The sequence below is a fragment of the Condylostylus longicornis genome, unplaced genomic scaffold (genome assembly GCF_029603195.1).
Source record: "Condylostylus longicornis isolate FDR11 unplaced genomic scaffold, ASM2960319v2 ptg000048l, whole genome shotgun sequence".
NCBI classification, from domain to species: Eukaryota; Metazoa; Arthropoda; class Insecta; order Diptera; family Dolichopodidae; genus Condylostylus; species Condylostylus longicornis.
This window is the reverse complement of record NW_026578017.1, coordinates 18457912-18479635: the sequence shown is the minus strand read 5'-3', so window position 1 is coordinate 18479635 and position 21724 is coordinate 18457912. Positions and strand designations below refer to the sequence as shown.

Genomic DNA, 21724 nt, shown 5'->3' with positions numbered 1-21724 from the left:
GATTAATAATTTTGTTCTTTGCCATTCAATTTGTATTCCAAAACTCAAATTGGATTTCCTATTTTGCTCATAAACGCTTTTTATATTGATATATCAGAAAATAAACTTCTAAACTGCAACATTTTCATTTGAATTCTTTTAATTTTCTTACATTTCTCGCATAGAAATAGAATACATTAATCTGATTTATAGAAAAACGTGAATTGAATTTCAGAAACAATTTATTAGTAATGATTTATCAGTGAGATTTTGAAAGTCGCACTAGCAAGAATCCCTTAAGCAAAAATAAAGATGATAGATTTGTATCTGAATTGCTAATTCGATTTAATTTATCTGTTATAGGATACTAGTAAATTCCTTAAACAGAAAATTTAATTATAACTTTTTCAAAAAACAAAATTACACATTATAGAAAATTTACTTCTTTTCCTACATACATACATACATACATACATACATAGAAATTCTATTTCAAAATAATTTTCAAAACTCTTTTAAAATTTACTCTCAATTTTCAGAAACTTAAGTTATCAAAATTAAAATATCTTATAAGCTCAATTTTAGAGATGCTCTCAAACAAAATCTAAACAATTTGTCTTAAAAGATCATTAAACAATTCCAGCTGTTATAAAAATTTATCATCGTTATCAAGTGTTTTAATTTATATGTATATAGTGTTAATTTCTGATAACATACTTACATGTATGTATTTGATATAAACAAAAATATTTGTAAACAACTGCAAATCAGTCCACAATAACTTGCATTACGATTATTATCTCCCACTACCGCTTGCTCTTTCCATTATTATTTGAAATAATTTGAATACTTAAAATGTTATCTCTATTTAAATGAACATACTTACATACGTATTTATGTGTGGTTAAAATAGCCAGTCATTGACATTCAAACCACAATACAAAAATTAAAAATATACTCAGATATAGCAAAAACAATCATTTTATATAAATAATAAACAATACTCGCAATATAATTAACAAAATTTTGAATTATTTAACCAGTTTTTAAAATAATTTAGTACGAGTAGGTTGTTTTATAGAAGTTCATTTCATTTTTCAAATTTACACTATTCAATTTTAAAAATACAAAAATATGGAAGTAGAACCACCGCAATCATTGAAAAAGCCATTAGTTGTTGTCGAAAAAACTATGATGGGGCCAGGTAAAAAAAAATTTTTTAAAAAACAACTTTTATTTCATCTAATAAAGATGAAAATAAACATACATAAGTATGTACATAAGTAAGTATGAATATATAAGTATTATCGGTAACGTGTTAAATTTAGAACTAAATATGAAACTATAAGTGAGAGAAAAAGCTTATATTTATTATTTTTTAAATTTTAAAATAACATTGCCATACTATGAGAATTATCTATATGCTTAAATCGTTATAGGACCTTCAAATTACCCTCAGAGAGTAATAGATGCCCTGGGTAAACAAGTTATGGGCCACTTGCATAAAGAAACTTGTGAAGTAATTATTGAAATAATCAAGTTAAAAAAATTGGAACCAAATTGAAATTAATTTCGTTTTTTAGATCATGGATGATATAAAAGAAGGAATTCAATACATTTTTCAAACAAAAAATGAAATAACGATGTGCGGTAAATAAAATTAATCAATGAATTAAAATTTTAAAACTAAATATTTTACGTTTTAGTTAGCGCATCGGGTCATGGCGGCATGGATGCAACAATGTGCAATCTATTAGAAGAAAACGATGTTGCACTTTTTGGAGCAACAGGACATTGGGGCCATAGAGCGGCTGACATGGTATATTGATTAATAATATTAAAGAATGACTGTTGTACTACACAGGAAAATAAAAGAAATAAATGAATTTTTTTTTTTTAAAGTTTATATTTTAAAGAAAAACAATTACATATATTTTGGAAATTCAACACCAACGAACTGTATTAGAAAATAGAACTTATAAAATCGTTAAAGAAAAGCAAATATTTTTAAATAAGAAATTAAAAATTTTCAGGCTAAACGATATGGAGCAGATGTAAGAATATTAGAATCAGAGTTAGGTAAAGCATTAAGTGTTGATGAAATAAAATCAGCAATTGAATTACACAAACCTGTAATTTTCTTCCTTGCTCATTGTGACTCTTCAACTGGAGTTGTTCAATCGTATCTTGGTGATATTGGACTAATATGCCGTAAACATAATGTAATATTTATTGTAGATACGGTTGCTTCTTTAGGTGGAATAGACTTTTTAATGGATGAATGGAAAATTGATGGTAAGTAATTTAGTTCTACATATTTGGAATAAATTGAATTTTCTTTCTAACTTTTTTTTTAATTTAAATTTTTTGTCATATGGAAATTATAACAAAAATATACATATTCTTTTTTCATTATATGTAGTGGCTTACACTGGATCTCAAAAATGCTTAGGAGCTCCACCTGGAATAACACCTATTTCTTTAAATGATAGAGCAATGTTTAAAATTACATCACGAAAAAGTCCTGTAAAAGTTTACTATTGGGATTTTATTTTAATCGCAACTTACTGGAAATGCTTTCCCAGTGAACAAAGAATTTATCATCATACGATATCTGTTACGCTTTTATATGGACTCAGAGAGGCATTGGCCATAATGGCGGAAGAAGGTTTACAATCAAGTATCAGAAGACACACTAGCTGTTCATTTAAACTACAACAGGGTGTAGAAAAAATGGGTTTGGAAATGTTTGTAAAACTACCATTTCACCGAGCATCAACAGTTAATGCAATAAAAGTACCTGAAGGAGTAGATTGGACAAAAGTTTCAGATTATGCTATGAACAAGTTATTATATAATTTTACACCAAATTGAACCTTTTCTTTTTTTAAACTTTTAATTTTTTGACAGATATAAACTTGAAATAAGCGGTGGTTTGGGACCAACTAAAGGAAAAGTTTGGCGAATCGGTCTTTTGGGATTAAATGCTTCTTCGGAAAAAGTTGATTTAGTTTTAAAAATTTTAAAGGAATCAATAGAAAACACTTCTGACTTTATTTTTGTTGATAAATCAAAAATGTAAATAAACAAGAAAAGTATAAACATACAGTAATATTACATATAGTTGCACATAGATTTTTTATTTTTAACTTTATTATTTTCATTTTTATTTAGATTATGCCTTATGATCAGAATTTTCAGGGAAACCTGGTATCTCAAAAAGGGTAACTTGATAACTTTTCCATAATATTTCCTTTTTTACAATTTTCTTGTTTTACTAAAAAAAAGTTTTTTTAGTAAAAAGTCATTTCTTGAAGATATTTCAAAATGACTACTCCTCTTTAGTTTTATATACGCACGTTATGTACATACATATATAAGTATATATTTGAAACCTTAGCCCAATTGGCTCTTGGATTAAAACCAAGTTTGACTATGTAATTTGATTTTTGTATTCGGAAAAATGGTACGGTAGCAATAATGTTAGACTTTTTTAGCATGCGAAATATTTTAGTGTAAAGTCAAAATTATTCATTTACTTATATTATACTCATTTAATAAAATAACTTGTACTTACATACTTATTAAAAATATCCCATTAATACACATGAGGAGATAATTTATTTTACTGTTTTTTAATTAAGTTAACGGTGCCATATTTTTCAATTTTCATACCAAATGACACTATTTCATACAGCTTTTTACTTTTAATTTTATTTTATACACCTTTTTATTTTTCTATTTTGTTCACCTTTTTACTATTAATTTTACTATAACCAAATATTAAAGTCACTGGTGTTAAACGGCAACTCTTTTTTTTTTATTAAAGATTTTCAGGAACATATGATTTTTAAAAACAAACGTACATTTGACATTTTTGTTTGTTTTCGAAAATTGCATGAAAAAAACAATATTTAAATATTATTCAAAATGGAATTTTTTAAGTTACATTTCGAGGGCGGTTTTCAAAGTACAGCTTATTACGATTCCCAGAATCAACTAAAGTTTGAACCTCCAGTATATGAACAGAGGTATGCTACAGCTCTACGTGTTCTTAGTTTTTGGGAAGGAAGTTTTAAAAAGGTGGGTACTACAAAGTTAATGAAATTTCAGTTACCAAATTACAAATGCCAATATTGTAGATAATAGATTTTGGATGCGCTGAATTAAAATTCATTCATATGTTAAAACAAATACCAGAAATAGAACATATCATTGGAGTAAGTTTATCTTTTGCAACTTATTTTTACTTTCATATAATATTTAATTTTAATATAAACAAATTGGATTCAAATTACTTTTAACAATTGATATCATATTATACATCTAATGACTACAAAATTACATATCTTTAACAACATAATGTAGAACCGAAGTGTTGTACCTACCTAGGCAGTTAACGAGTACCTATATAAGAATAACATATGGTATGTAGATACATGGCCATACAAACCTATGTACATATGTCAAAAGTTTTTATACTGCTTTTAAATTGGAGATCTATTAATTTCTATTTATGTTACATCGAATTTAATTTTTTTTTTTTTTTGTAGTCATAAATGATTTAGTACAAATAGAAATTCATATCTAAAAACTATCTAAAACTTTAATTGGAAACAAGTGAAAGTGTGGTTTGTACAACCTGTACATTCTATTGATATTATACCGAAATACATACCAAGCCCATATTAATATACATGTATGTAAATAATATTGTTCTGAGTAAAAACAATGATATTTTTCTCATTTGAAAATTACATGGGACAGAAATTTTTAGAGAAATATTTTAAAATTCCAATTTTTAAATATTTATTTTCATTACAGAAACGCATAGAATTTAATTTCTACATAAACAAAAAATCAAGTTACGGCCCACCAGACGAGCTTATAATAAAAATTAGTTAACTGAAGTGCTGTTTGAAATTTCTACCTTATCAAAACAAAATATGTGTACTTCAGTTATAGATTACAACTTCAAAAAGCCAACTTAATAAAAATTTTATGTATTAGACCATAATACATTACGAAATCTTATTTTTTAAAAAAAAATCAATAAATATATAATGTTCGAAATGCTAATTTCATTGCAAATCAGGGGTTAGATATTATCAAAAATAAAAAGCTAATTCTGAAAATTTTTAAAAAAATTCAATAAGAAAGATACGTTTTATATATATATGTCACAAACAACATAAATTTGTAAATTATGAATTTATGTATAGTATCATATATTTGTTGGACATCGATTTTGACAACCTAATTAATATTTTTTAAAATTTTTATAGGTCTTGACACCTTGAATGATTTTGTATTTTCAAAGTTTTGAAAACATTACATAATCTTGTATTTTGGAAGTTTTTAAAAACTCTAAATTATGATTGAAAGCAAAAACCGCATCCCTTTTGCAAATACGACAAACAAAATCTGCGGATAAGTTAAAGTCTGATCTTGTAACAGGTTCCTTCACGAGGTAAAACTAAAGTTCAACTCAGATATGCTACCAAATAATAAGCTCTTATTATTGACCGTGTTTTTTTTCATTTAAAATTATTGACAAGCTACATATATTAGTTATTTTTTATTAAAGTTAAGAATGATAAACAATCTTATAAGCGAACAGAATGAAAAATCAAATGAATTATTTTTCAATTTTTGGTTCGTGGAGAGTCAATGTGTTTATAATATTCTATACATACTCTAAAGTTCAGGCATAATTGACTCACAGAATCTGTTGAATTTTTAACGTTACAAGTTTTATACATTTGTTTGGCATTGGTTAAAAATATTTTGATATTTTTTGACAATTGCCTTAACTACGGCCACACTGATGTGAATATCAATAAACGTTTATTTATTCCGGCGGGTTATTAAGGTTAAAAAATTTAATTCCATCAACAAAATAAAAAACGTGCAGATTTTTTTTTAAATATTAATATCTAAGTTGACAAAATTCGTTATGTTGACATAAATAAATTAATTTATTAAAATTTCTAAGTGATGGATTCCTTTAACTTTGATCTTGACTTCTTAAACGATATTCATTTTGCACCACAAAGCTGTATTTCAACTGCAGTAGAAACAGAACAAATTAAAAAAGATGAAGAAGAAGCTACAGTCAAGTGTGAATTTCGAAATATTAATTCCTTTGATGTGAAGGAATTAACATCGAAACTAACTGAACATAATGAAATGGTGAAAGAGATTAGCAGGCTTAAAGAAGCTAATGAAAGACTTAAGAAACAATCTGCCAGTATTAACGAATCTGCTGAAAATGTAAGAATTCTGTTTCAAAACGAACGTAAATTAGTAGAAGAATTAAAAACCAAAAATCAAAGATTGTATGAAGAACTTAATCTATGCAATGAGCGGGTTGAAAATCTCCAACAATCTTTGGAGAACACTAAATACATTCAAGAACAAAACAAAGCATTTTTAGAAGAAAAATGCAAAAATTTAAATGACCTAGTACTGAGTCTTATCGACTTTAGCTTTGACGCAGCAAGGCAACTCTCAGATAATCTTATTTTAAGTACAAAAACAAAGAAAGAGTTGATGATTATAAAAAGTAATTTATTAAAACAAAATTACGAAATTCCTAGCGTCAAAAATTTACACGCAAAACAAAAAAATGTAAAATTAAAAAGTACAATGAGAAGTGAAGAATTTAATGAAATAAAAACGAGTAATACATCTCAGATTAATATTGATAAATTAGATAAAAGTACTCAATATATATCCAGTACTGTTACAAGAGCTGTTAATACTGATTTCAAAGTAACAACTTTTGATGCAAACGTTAACATTTCCGAAACTGCTGATTCAAAGATTTCTTTTGATGAACATATTAAATATAAAACAAATAGTTGTTTCAGTCCACACCATACCTTCAATAAAACTCATGAAGAAGGATTTTGTGATGAAAACGCCAAAGAGAAATTAAGTGATGCCCAAAAAATATATCCAACTATAGTACTTTGGAAAGCGCTAGGCGACAATATATTTAATTTAATAAAACATGGGGATAATTCATTGTATGAAAGCGTTAATAGTCGTGAAACAATCCTACAAAAAGTTCTCGAATCGCAGAAAAGCAAGGAGGAAGACGTGTCAAAATTGTTTTATTTAAATAAAGAATCTGCAATGACTTCTCCAACATCTGGTAAGCTAATTGAATATATATTGAAAGTGTTGAAATATTCATAATTTATTTTTTTTATATTAGATTATTCTGAAACACAGCTGTCCGGTGATTCAATAGATGATTTAGCACATGTAAAACCAGAAATGTTTTGCAAAGAAACCGAAATTAAAAAAAAGAGATTTGATAATTTTCTCTCCTTAAAAAATGAGACCAAAAATCGACAAACAAAATGTTGCGGGGAAGAGAAACTCAAAAATATTTCAGCAAATCTTTGTAATAATACAAATGATGTTAAAAGTATAGAAATATTTGATATCGGATCCAAAAAAAATTTTAGCAGTTGCAAAAGTTTCTTTGAAATTGATGAAGAGTGTGAAATAGATAAACACATAATATGTAACAACGAATTGAAAGTTAATAAGGATCTGGTTGAGTTTATTCCAAACGCTAAACGCTTAACATATACGTTAAGCGATAGTAGCGATGGGGATGATTGTTCAGTCAATATTATGAAAGATCAAAAAGATTGCAAAACTACCAACTTTTTAAAGGAAAATCCTTATAGGGATAAAGTTGAAATGCAGAAAATGTGCCCGAGTACCAAATTAAATATTTCCACGAACAATATTTCCTTAAAAACAGCATCAAGTGGAACAGAAATTCATGAAAATTTTCAGTCAAATGCAAAAAGACTTGAAAAGAATATTTGTGGTGTAAACGATACTGATACAAATTCTTTTACAATTTTTAAATCTATTGAAGAAAATAGTAAATGTATCTTTACGAATGCTAAAAATTTGAACAATCACAATAATTTAACTTTAACCATAGGAATTGCGAATGAATTGTCAGAAAAAATCAGCAAAACTTGTAAAGAAACACCTGAAGTATCTGAGGACTCGGAAAAAGAGCCTAAAAATTTTCAAGTTAATAAGGCTAAATCTCCTATTTCAGAAACAAAAAAATTAAAGAATATAGAGGTTAAGAGTGAGATTGAAACGTCATACCAGTATAAATGTGATAAAACACCTTATTCTCCCCTATCAGATTCTGGTACTTCAGACAGTTCTTTGGACTCCGAAGGGTCTAGTTCTTTGGAGTCTGAAACCTTGGAATCTGCAGAATCGGATTCTACTAATGAGACCGAAAGTGAAAGTAGTTCATCAGATAGCCCAAAAAATTCAAGTTTACAGTTTCAAGTTCAAAATTCAACACACGATTTGTTTATGAAAAATGAAACAAATTGGGAACGTTGCAAAAAAGTTAAAAATTTGGATGAATCAACACCCCAACCAAAAAAAATGGAATCTTTATTTGAAGATTTGTTCGGTGATAGTTTTGATAATTCTCCTGCTCATAAGACAAGTTCACTTACAAAACAAATATGTGAGGAAAAAAATCTTCGTGAAAGAAAACATGCGTGTACTTTGCAGGATGATTTATTTTTGTCTTCAAGTGATGATGAATCTTGCGAAAGTGATTCGGATGATAAAAAGAAAAGTGTACCTCAAAATGAAAATTTAAACGAATGTACGAACAGTTGTAAGAAAATTGAAGAAAGTGTGTTAGACGAAGCTTTATATGTGGGAAATTCGACTAGTAAAATTTGTGGAAAAGTAATAAAAAATGATTCACCAAAATTAAACAACACAATTCATAATGAAAAAGATGAAATAATATCAAATAATGGTGAAGAAAATATTTCAATTAAGAAACAAGATTTGCATGTCGTGGACAAGGTGAATGAAAGCATTTTACTTTCAACAAAGAGGACCGACATAGATGAAATAAGTAAAAATCAGATAACTTCTAGATTAAAAATTTGTTTAGAAAACAATGTAAGTAATTTGGAAAACGGTTCTAATCCATTGGTAATTTCGGATTTACATCTGTTTGAAGATAGTTCATACATTCATAAAAGTCCAGCTTATGCAGAGGAAAACGGTAAAACGGTAAACAAAAATTTGATTTCACAAAATAATTATGTCGATAAAGAACAGTCAAATAACATATCTATACAACATGAACAGTTAAAAGCAGTAGTCGAAAATAAAAGGCAGGAAAGCAAATGCAACGAAATAATTAAAATTGCCAATGACAAATTATCAAATATGTCAACAAGTAATGCTGTTGATGAAATTCTAAAATTATTCCCCCAAATCGATCGTGCAAAAAAAACAAGAACTACAAGATTATTGAAACAAACTGTGACGTTAACGAAAATGACTTCTCTGTCAACGACACACAATAAAGAACAAGTAGCAGAGAACTGTATGTTTTCTAACATAAAAGTTAAAAACTCAAATGAAAATCCAAAAAATTGTGCAAAATCATACATGTGCTTAAGAAGTGCCAAAAACAAAAGTTATAAGAGAAAGATAACTGAAAATTTTGCGGACTGCAGCAAGAAGGTGAAAGAAGATATAGGAGATCTACTTTTAGCTGAAACCTATGCGAAGTCAAATGAAACCGGCATTACGGTTTCAACTAAATCATCCAAAACAAATTGCCATGTTACAGATAACAACAATCATAATAAAAGTATGAGAGACAGTTCAAAAACAGATTTCTTTGATAATATTCCTAATTTAGACTCAATAACTCCAATCAAAGAATATTCTTTTGCAAGCCAAGATCTCACAGAATCAACCGAAAAATTAATTGAGGAATGTTTAGAAAACGATAACATAAAATACTTTAACCCTAGTAAAATAAATCTGGCAAAAGAGTGCACATTTGACACCAAAATTGCAAAAATTGGTGCAGAGTTTGAGGAGTTTGACATAAATAAAAATTTTTTCGAAGAAAATGGAATAAATTTAAATGATGAAAAACAAAATTTTAAAACAGTTTGTCCAAAAGAAATTAAACAACCAACACCTGACAATCAAAATAAACTTGATTCACAGTTAAATAAAGAATTGTTGACATCCAGCTTTGAGTACAGCCCAGCATCTCCTACTTGGAAATTTCAGGAGTCAAAAAATGTTAGTCCCGTCTTAATTCCCTTAGAAAGAAGAAAGTTTCAAAGTAGTGGAAATAAAGTAGGAGATAATTTTACTGCAATAGAAAAACAAGAATCTTTAATACAATACTTCCTTAAAATTTTTGATTCTCATAAACAATCTAAAATATTTCAAAATAAGGTTAAAAATTATACAGAAATTTTGTTAAAATTGAAAAATATTCTTGAACATTATGTTGAAAGCCCAGCAAATGAAGATCAGGTGAAGAGGTGTATATATAGATTATTTCAAAATACGCAAAATTCTAAAATTATATGCAAGGCAATCGCAGAAATTATAGAAATATCGAAAGACAAAAAAAAAATAAATTCAAGTTTGTCACTAAGTATTTCAGAAACAGAAGCAAAAATTGTTGTTCTTATTGAAAAATTTAATACTCACATAAAGCAATTCAAACAAAATGTTATCACAGAAATTCATAACCGAGTTTTTAAACTCAAATCAGATGTAATACCATTGGAAAATTTAATTAATTTAGTTAAATTTAATATAATACTCATGGATTTGGAAAATTCACTGGATAAACAAAGCGAAGACGATAGAAAAATGGCGCGATTACTAACTTTTAAATGTCTCTATTACTATAATATTAAAGCAATTCCGATGGTTTTTCAGTTGTTAATATCATATCCATCAATATTACCACGTAAAAGCAATCCTTTTTATAAAGATGATGATGTGATTATTAAAACTATTCAAAGTATATTAAACAGTATTCCATACGATGTAAATAAAACCGATTTAAAACATTATGAAATGTTTTACTTATTGAAAGACTTTTACAATTATGATAGGGTAAAACCTAGTCGGGAAGAATTAGTTGAATTTTTAATCATCAATATTCGTAAACATTTGCTGAAAGATATTTCGTATTCATTTGCTTTAATTTGCAAACAACACGGATTTGAATGGACGGAAAATTTTGTTATTGAAAAGAACATATTGCCATTATTAAACGAGTATTATGCAAAAATTTTGGAATCGGAAGAAAATGATGAGCGTATTGAATGTTTAATAGAAAGTTTGTCATTTATAATAAAAAGTTTTCCGGTTGATTTTAATAATTTCGATAAATACTTACAAATTTTTACAAATTTTTTACATTCTACTGCAAGGAAACGAATCCAACAAGCAGCTGTATGTGCTTTATTACGATTATCAAGATTTGGTTTAGTTAATATATTTACAGCTATCTTAAATTGGTGTCCAAATTTCGAAGTGGATAGAACAGTAAAATTAATGATTCAAACATTTTTATACAGGAAGCCTTTATACTACTGGAAAAAAATTCAGAACCAAATTAAAGAATAAAATATACATGCATAAATTTGTTTCAGAAAAATATAATTTAGGCTGTGAAATAGTAAAACCTAAACTAAAAAAATTGAGTTATTTTGGGAATTAGTATAAAATTAAAAAAAATAATAAGTATTTCTAAAAATTGTTTTAATTTTTATAAGTTTAAATAGTTAATTTTGTAATTTATAATAAACGCATGAATTTACAAATGATCTTTTTTTAACTTTTCATGGACCCATATTACTAATGCTATCCGAGCCGAATTTGTAACTAGCCATTTATCCTTCTAACATTAATGCTGTATTTTACCAAACCATATACATATATATTAACGAAACGACGGATCTCTCATTCGTAACAATAGAATCAATTATCTCAACAGAGACCTACAAAAAGAAGTGGATAGTAATCATCTGATTACTATCCACTTCTTTTTGTAGACTTTAAATTATTTATATTGGAATGTTATAAGGGTACCATATTTTAAGCGAAATACCAAACCTGCCAAATTGTCTACCAAACCTATTTCTAGCATTATTACCTTGTATATTTCATGAATGGACCCTTGAACAAAATTATCTTTCAAAAACTCGGCATAATTTAATTCGTCACTAAGCGAAACTGTGCAATATTGCCAATGTCAAAAGGATTTGCAAATAAAACAAACAAACTAGGGTTACAATAACAAAAAGTACGTTTTTCAAACACAGATATACTTTTTAATTAATTCCCAAGGCGGAAAAACTAGAGATGAAAAATTTTGTTATATTCGAAATGTGGGCAAAGAAAACAACATTTGGAAGAAATAAAATAAATTTTCAAAATCCAAACACTTTAGAATTGAAGTAAGTCTGAAACAAATAACAAATTAATTTCAACCTAGCCGTTACTAAAAAATTTTTATGTAAGGATGAAAACCCTATTAATTTATGTTATGTTTCAATAAACTACTTATTGAAATCAAACTTTTTTATTTATTTTAGGTGGATATCGACAAAACAATACTTGAACTTAATTCTAGTCGAATAAATCCTCTACTTTGTGATTATATAAAAAGAAGAGAAACACCTTTTAAAATTGAACTTTACGAAGGAAGTATAGATAGCCCAAACGATATCTTAAAAAATGCTGATGTAATTTTTGCGATAGAATTGTAAATAACGAAAATACTCCGTGTAACAATATGTATAGAAAAATTTTATTTTTATAATTTTCATTTTAGAATAGAACACTTATATCCAGATGTTCTTGAAAATGTACCGTTCAATATTTTCGGTTTTATTCAACCGAAATTAGCAATATTCACAACTCCAAATTGTGAATTCAATGTACTATTTGATCTTAATTTTCCAAATGGAATGCGACATCTAGATCATAAATTTGAATGGACGCGTACTCAATTTAGGAATTGGTGTCAGAACATATGCAAGCGCTTTCCAAAATATGTTGTATCAGTTTTTGGTGTTGGAAACGGTCCGCCCGTTAAAAAAGGAATCGGTAAAGTATCTCAAATGGCAGTTTTTATTCGAAAAGATATGGTTAACATGGAAATTCCAATGGAAATTGAATTCTCCAAAATTGATTTAAAAGAAATTGAAATAATTTCATCTGCTACAAAAGAATACAATCTAGTTCACTCTGTCGAATATCCTATTTTTGAAGACAAAAGAACATTAGATGAAAAAATTCTCGATGAGGCTAATTATCATATAAATCGTTTTAGAAACCAAAACCATTATATAAAACTTTATAATAACGCTGAGAAAACTGTTATACCATTAGATGAGATATTTTTTTATACAAAACAATATTCAGATTCTATAGATAAGTTAAAAGAAATTTTGAAAAACAATAATTATTCAGTAGAATCCGATAATATTATTGTCGACGTAGAAGAAAATTTTGAATCCGGAGATGACGTGGATGAACTTTTATATGGACCTGGTACACATTACAGTGACGAAGAAGAAAAATACTTTTTTGAAGATATTGTAAGTAATTTTAGATTAGAAATAACATGATGTAAATTATTTAGGTTTTATGTAAATAATTCAGGCAATGATTCGTGAAACTCTAAAGATTCAATAATTTATGTGAAATTTTCACTTTAAATTTTTTTTTTTTTAAATAATATACAAATACAATTTAATTTTATGAAATTATAGATTCTAGGTACTAGTAATTAATTTATTGTTTACATTATCATACAATGTATGCATTGTATGTTTTATAAATTAAATTCAAAATACTAACTTACCACTAAATTTGCATCACGGTGTATTAAATAATCTCATATTACGTATATACGTCTCTCTTTAGAATGGTGATAACAAGGGAGATAAAGGAGATTTGCACCAGGAATCTATTCCAGATGATGTTTCAGAGTGTTGGGATTGAGAGATTTAAATTAGTAGAAAGTTTGCTTTTTTTAAACAAAGAGAAATTTTTAAATTAGTTAAAAATTCAAAGTAAAAAACATTACTAATTTGTACCAAATATAAAAAAAAATAAATGACTTTAAAAGAATTCAATTGCAATGTTTTTTTCATTTTATTTACAAAGCACATTATTACATTTTTTCTTCTTCTCTGTTACATTAGTTAATTTTTATTTTAACAGCTTATTTTATTTTTTTATTTAAAACTACGTTTTTTTTTTTTAATATTGTTTTTATGTTATTAAATAATGATTTTTCCCTCCATATATCATCAATAAAACTTGAAAGAAATTATAAATTTCTGTTTGATTTCCAATAAAATTTTCTACTCATCATAACAATTTAAAATTTAATTTTTTTTTAATTTTTTTTTTAATAATAAAGTTTATTAATTATACAATATTACTTTTGTATATATAGCAATACAAATCATTCATAGCTACGCATATTTGAATTCCTGATTTTATAAAATAAATGTAGATTCAAAAAAAAAAGTTTATAAGTACAACAGGTGGTCCATTATTTTGTACATGTATACTAAATTGACAAAATTTTGAAGCTATTTATTTTAATTTCAAATTCAAAATACACACTTAAAAAATTGACTTCCAAAATTTTATATCATATTATTAGAGTCCCTAGGAAAAAAAACAGGAAATTAGAAAAATTTAGTATGTTTTAATTGGCTACATAAAAAATAATTAAGTTTGGCAAAAAAAATAATGTTCTTAATATAATAAGCATTCATTGGACAAAAAGTTTTTCACATAGTATCTAGTCAACTTCTAAGTTTTTGATACAGGGCTTCTAAGATTTTTTTTCTAAGATTTTGATATATAAAAGATTACTTTTTTTTAGTAGAGTTCATTAGCGTTTTGATTGGTGCAACAGAAATATTGAAAATTTTTTTAATTGTTTAAAAAAAGTAAATAGTGGTTGGAGCACTGATCCGCTCAATTATGAATATATGTTATCAACTTGAGTAGATTTATATACATATGTAGGCATATGAAAGAAAATGTGGCTTTAAAAATTAATTTTTTAATGTGTATTATGTTTGAAATCTATTTACGTATTTGAAACCTCATTTACATTAAATACCTAATAATTTTTATTATTATTTTTGTTTTTTTTTTTTGTCTATTGAAAAATGGATATGTAAATGTATTACATATGTATTGCATATAGTAATACTAATAAGTAGTAAAGAAATTATAGTAGTAACTAGTAAAAAAATTAGTAATAGAAAATTTTGAATTATGTTAAAGTTATTATACTAAAGTAACATTAATTTTGAATAATGAGATTTCTTTTAATTTATCGAATGCTACATTTATTTTATCTATATTGCTAAAAAAAATTTGTTAAAGTCCCTTGATTCTTCACTTTTTTTTAACAAAATTCATTTCAATATAAATTAGCACAGGATCTTCAATACACTTACATATATATATATAATATATATGTATATAAATAGTTTATACTTATATATTTCAATAATAACAGTATTTTAAATTAAAGTAAAAAAAATAATTATACAAAATTAATAAAATACGCAACAAATATTAAATACAAAAAAAATTAAAGTAAAATATGTTTCTTTTATATCTAAAGTACGCTTATTTATTTAGAGCAACATATCGTACAGATTTTGTATGTTTTGTATGTAATTATAATTATACTCATAATTATAACACTATACAAGCATACATAAAAAACAAAATAAATTCATAAAAACGATAAATTTCGGCACATTCTTTTTTTTAACTAAAAACAGAACACGAAATATTTCAGAAAATTTAAGTTTGTCAAAAATGTTGCCTCATGTGTTACAATGATATTTATTTGAGTTTATTTTACATTGTTTCAATAAAAAATAAATATTTTGTACGTCGTACTTATTAAGAGTACTCCTTGTTAATAACCGGTTAATACGTACACCACTGTAAGTATTTGTAAATTAATGTGACAATTGATTTCGATTTAAACTTTGTGTGTAATAAAACTATTATAAATTCAAACTAAATATTACTTTTATATATATGTATATTAGTAAAAGCTAAATTACAGGCATTTTTTTTATTAAATAAAATACATGTTTCACAAATGTAATTATTTTCAAAAATTGATTTTTTATCTTACAAATATATAAGATGGCTTTGTTCATTATGAAATTCTGAAAAATGTGATGTACTAAATTAATAAACTAATTTTTTTTATAAAAAAAAAATGAATAAGCTGCGCGAAATATTTTATGTTTTGTGGGAATCTATAAACTAATAGCGAGAACTGTCCACGTTTATATGAAAAAAAAAAACACGAATTCTCGTGTAGGAGAATAAAAATTTTTTATATTATCGTCTTAAAAAAGTCAATAAAAAAATAGAAACGGAAACCTTTTTTAAATTTCTCTTAGAGATCCTTAATGTTTTAAAACAATATATTTATATGTATATATATATACATACATGTATATATAATTTTTTTTATTACTAAATTTGCGATTTGTTAGTACATAATTAAAATTAATAGAATAATTAACATTTTTTGCTATACTTAAGAAGCTACGATTTTCTTTTGAATTTTCTGAATAACATGTAAGACTCCATATTCAAATGGAAATTCGTTAGAACATTTAGAAAATTTTTTAAACTATTTGGAATAGCACTCTTGCAAATCATACAGTTTAACAAATCGCAAATTACTGTTAATTTTTTATTTACAATATTTTATATATTGAAATATATAATGAAAATGAGAAGTAAAAAAATATATAAACTTTTATTACACATAACCCAAATATCTAACATACTTTTTTTGTTATTTTTAGTACAATATTTTTGAATAATTATGTATATGACATTTTTGCACAAATTTAAAATTATAAAATAAACAAATTGTACATTGATTTTATGAATTAAAAATACATTTTTTTTTGTATTAATTATACAATCAAATTGGTTGGTCTTTTACTTAATTTATTTTTAAAAAATATATATTTTAATATAATTCTGAACAAATACACATTTCATTATTTTAATGAAATTTCTAATTAATCTCTTTAAATAATAATTATAATAGTGCTTAACTTATACACTAGCATATTTTTATTTTAGAAAATTATTCATATTTTAAATGTTTCTCCAACCTGTGGTTCACATTGCATGTTTTTCATTTATTTCCTTAAATTTTAACCTATTTCTTGTTTTGTTTGTTAATGTGTGCTCTTAAAAATCCTAATTATCAATATATTTTTTTTCTTATTTAAATAATTATTATTCTCTATTTATCTATTCAACAATATATGTAAAATTCTTCGTTTTGGATAAAAATTAATGTGAAGATGTATCTGCATTCTGTGATACTTTTAATGTTACCTTAAGAACATCTCGTAACTCTTTTAATTGTGGTCCATTTATGAATCGTTTTACACCACGTGGCAGACCGCGACATGACGATAAGTTAATGGAATATAATAATGGACAATTAGCTAAAATTTCTTTCACAGCTTCTTCAGATACCGATGATCCACACAAATTCAAATTTCTAATTAAATTTATTTCATTTTAAATTTCTACAAATTAAAACTTTTTTTGATATTTTTATGCTTACGTTAATGGAGATTCAATGCCCTTTTCTGCCAAAGCTTTGAGGGCATTATCCAGTGATTCTTTTACATTTGCCCAAGCTAAATCAAATTCAATTAAGCTGTGAGCCCATTTTGACGCTATTAGTTCCAAACCAGATCTAGAAAGCCAAAATATTAAATATTCGTAAATCTAAACTACTACAATGTTATTCATACCCAACATCCCGCGTGACAGAACATCCAGATAAAAATAAATACTTTAAATCCCAAGCTGGTAATCTTATTAAACTATCATGTGTTAATCGCGCACATCCTCTTACGTCTAATAGCTTCAATTTTGTACTAGTTTTTAGTATTCTTTGAAGAAATTCGTCGTTAATTAAACGTGATTCTTGAAATGAAGCAACAGACAACTCTTCTAATTCTGGGAAACCTGGGGACTCCATCTGTTAAGTATATAATCATTAAACCAAATTAATTTATTGTTGATATTAAAATTTAATAAAACCTGCTCTTGTAAGGAAACTCCACTTAATGCAATATGCGAATTTGTAATACGTAAAATCTTCAATTTTTGGCAACCCTTTTGCAGTTTTTCAATATGTAAAATTCCATGTGAAATAGCTACAGTTTGGACGTTTGATAAATCCAACAACAATAAATTTGGGCAATAAGTCTATAATAAATTTATCGAAATATATATTAAATGTCTATCAATTTATATATTAATTAAAATAGGTTGTTTTTAGATGTTTATCTTTTTTAACGAACCGATAATGTTGTGATGATTTGCGGCACACCAGCTAAACGATTATGTGCTAAGTGTAAATGAGTTAATCTCTCCCCTAATGTTTGAATTGCAAAACACAACGTTTGAAGAGCAACCCCACTCCTGTTAGGGTGTAGTTCCACCTACATTTATTATGGATTATGAGTTTATTAACATTTTCATTTCTATTTTAAATTAACTTACATTAATTGAACTTAAGTCAATGCGTTCTAAGCTTTTGAATTCTTTTACCAAAAAATTTAAATGTTCTGACGTAAAACCTTTCCAACCTGACAACGTTATTCCAACTAATTCTGGACATGATTCAGCCAGCCTACGCAAAACACATTGAATGTCTGAAACTTTCCAGTTCGCTGAAATTCAATAAAACTTTTAATAATTTTTTCAATAACAATAACAAAAATATCTTACATATATTCAGCTCTTTGCAACCTTTCATTCGATTTTCTATCAACCATTTAAGCTTAGCTTCAGTTCTATATCTATCTTTTATACAGGATCCCCAATCAAGATTACTCCACAGTTTTGGTGCTATTGAAACCTTTCTCCAAAGAGTACAAACTTGACCAAGACGAAATAAGGTTGGTAAACAACCTTCAGACTCAACTACATAGCTAAATATCTAATACAATAATGGAAAAAATTATCAAAAATGCAATGTTTTAATAAAAAAGTTTGTTATTCAAACATGCCTACCTCGAACAAAATTTCTTCGGGAATTTTACAACCCCACGGACTTTGATCAATCAAAGGTCTAACATCGGATACATTCGACTTTTTCTGTTTTTCTGAATTATTAGATCTTTCTTTTCGCCTCTTCTTTTCTGGCCCTATAGAAATGTCTTCATTATCTGAATCTATGTCCTTATACCTAGGTTTTTGCGACCTCTTTCTGGTTGACTTTTTTACTAACGCTGATTGATCGGACTTTTTGATACATAATTTTATTCCAACGGCGTTATCACTTATCTAAGAAAAAAGAATTGTATAACATTAAACATTCTACCTACTTTTTTCTTAAATATAAAACACTAACTTCACTTTGATAAACTGTAACTATTTCTCTTCTTTGCTTAGGTCTCCCACGCGATTTTAATTTTTTACTTAATGCAGCTGCACTGGATGGTTTCCCTGACTTTGGTATCGTTCCATTTGCAACTAAATTAATATAATTTTCAGGTAATTTCTTCTTATCGGATCTACATTCTTTTCTAATATCTTTTTCTTCTTTCTTTCCTGGAGAGGGAGAGGATATTGAAGATGAGGAATTTGTTGAAAACTTTAGATCCTTTAAAGCATCCTGTGAAATTTCTGTTTCAATGTCATCTGGCCTACTTATATTTTTTTCCTTACTGTCCTTCAATTGGTTAGATTCATGTTCAATTACTTCAGCAGAAACTAGCGGAGACATTTGAGATTCGGAAGGAGGTGAAATAGATGCTGTAGTATTTTCGTCAGTTGGTGATATTACAGGTCCTTGAGGTTCTGACTTTGGTGGTGATAAAAGAACGCTGTTGTCGATTGACAAAATTGGTTGAGAAGGGTCTGTTTCATTTTCCTGATCATCTTTTATTGGTGATTTTTCAGTTTTTTCCGTTATGTTCTCTAAAACTGGTGGGGTTACGGTTCTATCATTCTCACTTTTTGATTTTAAGTGGTCTAAAGATTTTTTATCTGATATAGAGTTCCCTTCAATTATATTGTCTACATTTTCTGAATTGCACGGCACTTTTTCTGATAACAAAATTTTATCCCTATTATGCTCTAACATATCTACGTCACCTTGACATTGTTCTGGCGTATTAGAAGCTATGCTAGATATTTCCTGAGGTTTTGAATCTGGTTCCATTTTTTAACAAATTTTTAATTTTTTTCACAATTTAAATGGAAACATCTTTGAAAATCTAGAAAGAAAAAGAGTTTAAACTGCAATTTACTCGTTAAATATCTAAAAAAATCAGAATTTCAGATTTTTTCTGCATAATATTTACATTCTTTATCTTCAGCTTTATTACTGACTGTTTAATACCAAACTAAGAATTTAAAAACTTATTTAAATTCATTAAATGTAATTGATATTTGCAAATTACCTGCGATGCTTAGAGGAAACAAATTCAAAACTTTTTAACGTACATATGACTTTCCAAACACTAGAAAATAGACCGTCCCTGACTATATATTTTAATTTTAAATTGTAATAAGTTGAAAGCCTATGGCTATCGAAATGAAATTCAGTTTAGTTTTTCAACTTATATAAACAAATGATCTGAAAGTTAATATGAAATTTTCGCCACAAATTACTATATTTTTCCCGACTTTTAAATAAAAGTTTATTGGAACAGCTTTTATTTCTTATTTTCTATGTTGCTCCTGCTGTAATCTGTAACTGTAGTACAGCAAATACACTTCAAAAACAAATTACGGTTTTCTCTTTTTATTTCATTTGGCCTTTAAATATTAGCGTCTCTTTTTGAAATGTCATAAATCAAAGAAATTTTGTAAACATCAAATTATAGATTTTTGAAATTAATATTGAAAATCATATTATACAAATAAATTACTTCGTTATGTTTATTAGAAAAACACAAAATTTCCAAAAGCAAAAATTTTTTTTTTCTTTTTTAATATATATTTTTTTCTAAAATATAATATTCACTTCAATGTTTTTATTTATATTTTTATTTTCACACAGTAGCAACAGACTTCCGACTATAATTAGTCAAAAAGAGATAAATATAATTTTTTATGCATTTTTTAGGTCATAAAATGTATAAGACAATTAAAATATATTTCTTCCACGAATTTTTCTTCTTGTCACTACGATTAAAAATTTTTTTTTACACTTTTATGATAATATTGAATGTTTTTATTATTTAAAACTCTAAAATAAATTTTCAAATGTATAAACAATGTTAATATCATATTTTTTCCAAAATAAAACAGCTCTTAACATATTGATTGCGCTGTTCACAAAAAATCAAAATCAACTATCTTCTTTTGAGTTTGATAGTGTTGCCATATTCAATACAATTTTCACAAATATCTGCAAATACGTACCGGCGTTCCAAAAATCTTCGAAAAATTTGTTTGTGTCTTCGGAAGATCATTGCTTTAAAGTTTAAACTGTTATCACTGGAGTAATTTTTGATTTCTTTGCTGTTCCTGTGGTATTTTTATATTACATTATTAATTTTTAAAATAATGTATTACAAAATAATGTTGTACCTGAAATAAGTAATGTAATACTTGTGTGTTACAAGGGTAGGGGTAATATATAATAAAGGTAGGTGTGTATATAACAAAAACTTTAGCATTGAAGCTAAAAGTGTTGTCAGGTTGTAAAGATCAGCTTCCAAATTTGGCAGCAGCTAACGTAATTAAATTATTGGACACGAAATAGAAGCATTTCAAAGTTGTTTTACTTTTCTAATTGATATCTTTATAAATATTACAATCTTTACAA

General features: G+C 26.4%; 4 protein-coding genes across 6 annotated transcripts; 3 read left to right on the top strand and 1 right to left on the bottom strand.

The window, feature by feature from the left end:
* Window positions 1–766: 766 nt before the first annotated feature.
* Window positions 767–3114, top strand: LOC129611035 (alanine--glyoxylate aminotransferase-like). 2 transcript variants are annotated; one of them, XM_055523947.1, is made up of 7 exons: window positions 767–1183; window positions 1419–1498; window positions 1563–1629; window positions 1686–1798; window positions 2013–2274; window positions 2402–2825; window positions 2890–3114. In XM_055523947.1, the coding sequence occupies exons 1-7, from the start codon at window positions 1114–1116 to the stop codon at window positions 3059–3061; spliced, it is 1188 nt and encodes a 395-aa protein (XP_055379922.1). In that variant the 5' UTR covers window positions 767–1113; the 3' UTR covers window positions 3062–3114. The 2 variants fall into 2 exon arrangements, with proteins under 2 accessions (XP_055379922.1, XP_055379923.1); XM_055523948.1 differs by having other exon boundaries at window positions 767–1262.
* A 729-nt stretch (window positions 3115–3843) lies between these two features.
* LOC129610941 (small RNA 2'-O-methyltransferase) lies at window positions 3844–13976 on the top strand. Its single transcript, XM_055523772.1, has 5 exons — window positions 3844–4062; window positions 4122–4199; window positions 12429–12598; window positions 12668–13436; window positions 13765–13976. The coding sequence occupies exons 1-5, from the start codon at window positions 3910–3912 to the stop codon at window positions 13840–13842; spliced, it is 1248 nt and encodes a 415-aa protein (XP_055379747.1). The 5' UTR covers window positions 3844–3909; the 3' UTR covers window positions 13843–13976.
* LOC129610939 (uncharacterized) lies at window positions 5839–11657 on the top strand. Its single transcript, XM_055523771.1, has 2 exons — window positions 5839–7138; window positions 7202–11657. Exons 1-2 carry the CDS (start codon window positions 5977–5979, stop codon window positions 11455–11457), a joined length of 5418 nt encoding a protein of 1805 aa, XP_055379746.1. The 5' UTR covers window positions 5839–5976; the 3' UTR covers window positions 11458–11657.
* A 2774-nt stretch (window positions 13977–16750) lies between the features above and the next one.
* LOC129610945 (F-box/LRR-repeat protein 6) lies at window positions 16751–20942 on the bottom strand. 2 transcript variants are annotated; one of them, XM_055523782.1, is made up of 11 exons: window positions 20352–20942; window positions 20253–20294; window positions 19298–20165; window positions 18958–19230; window positions 18673–18883; window positions 18445–18614; window positions 18243–18383; window positions 17980–18147; window positions 17688–17917; window positions 17495–17629; window positions 16751–17428 (listed from the first exon to the last, which is right to left on the bottom strand). In XM_055523782.1, exons 3-11 carry the CDS (start codon window positions 20108–20110, stop codon window positions 17215–17217), a joined length of 2355 nt encoding a protein of 784 aa, XP_055379757.1. In that variant the 5' UTR covers window positions 20111–20165; window positions 20253–20294; window positions 20352–20942; the 3' UTR covers window positions 16751–17214. The 2 variants fall into 2 exon arrangements, with proteins under 2 accessions (XP_055379757.1, XP_055379756.1); XM_055523781.1 differs by lacking the exon at window positions 20253–20294 and having other exon boundaries at window positions 16752–17428; window positions 20352–20941.
* Window positions 20943–21724: the final 782 nt, after the last annotated feature.

Coding starts and splice junctions, on each gene's coding strand:
- LOC129610941 (XM_055523772.1), top strand. CDS start 3,910: ATGGAATTTTTTAAGTTACATTTCGAGGGCGGTTTTCAAAGTACAGCT. Junction 12,599..12,667: donor GTAATTTTTGCGATAGAATT/GTAAATAACGAA, acceptor TTTTCATTTTAG/AATAGAACACTTATATCCAG. Junction 13,437..13,764: donor AATACTTTTTTGAAGATATT/GTAAGTAATTTT, acceptor GTCTCTCTTTAG/AATGGTGATAACAAGGGAGA.
- LOC129610939 (XM_055523771.1), top strand. CDS start 5,977: ATGGATTCCTTTAACTTTGATCTTGACTTCTTAAACGATATTCATTTT. Junction 7,139..7,201: donor AATGACTTCTCCAACATCTG/GTAAGCTAATTG, acceptor TTTTTATATTAG/ATTATTCTGAAACACAGCTG.
- LOC129611035 (XM_055523947.1), top strand. CDS start 1,114: ATGGAAGTAGAACCACCGCAATCATTGAAAAAGCCATTAGTTGTTGTC. Junction 1,499..1,562: donor TGCATAAAGAAACTTGTGAA/GTAATTATTGAA, acceptor TTCGTTTTTTAG/ATCATGGATGATATAAAAGA. Junction 2,826..2,889: donor TCAGATTATGCTATGAACAA/GTTATTATATAA, acceptor ATTTTTTGACAG/ATATAAACTTGAAATAAGCG.
- LOC129610945 (XM_055523782.1), bottom strand. CDS start 20,110: ATGGAACCAGATTCAAAACCTCAGGAAATATCTAGCATAGCTTCTAAT. Junction 19,231..19,297: donor TTACAGTTTATCAAAGTGAA/GTTAGTGTTTTA, acceptor CTTTTTTCTTAG/ATAAGTGATAACGCCGTTGG. Junction 18,384..18,444: donor TTGACTTAAGTTCAATTAAT/GTAAGTTAATTT, acceptor TAATAAATGTAG/GTGGAACTACACCCTAACAG.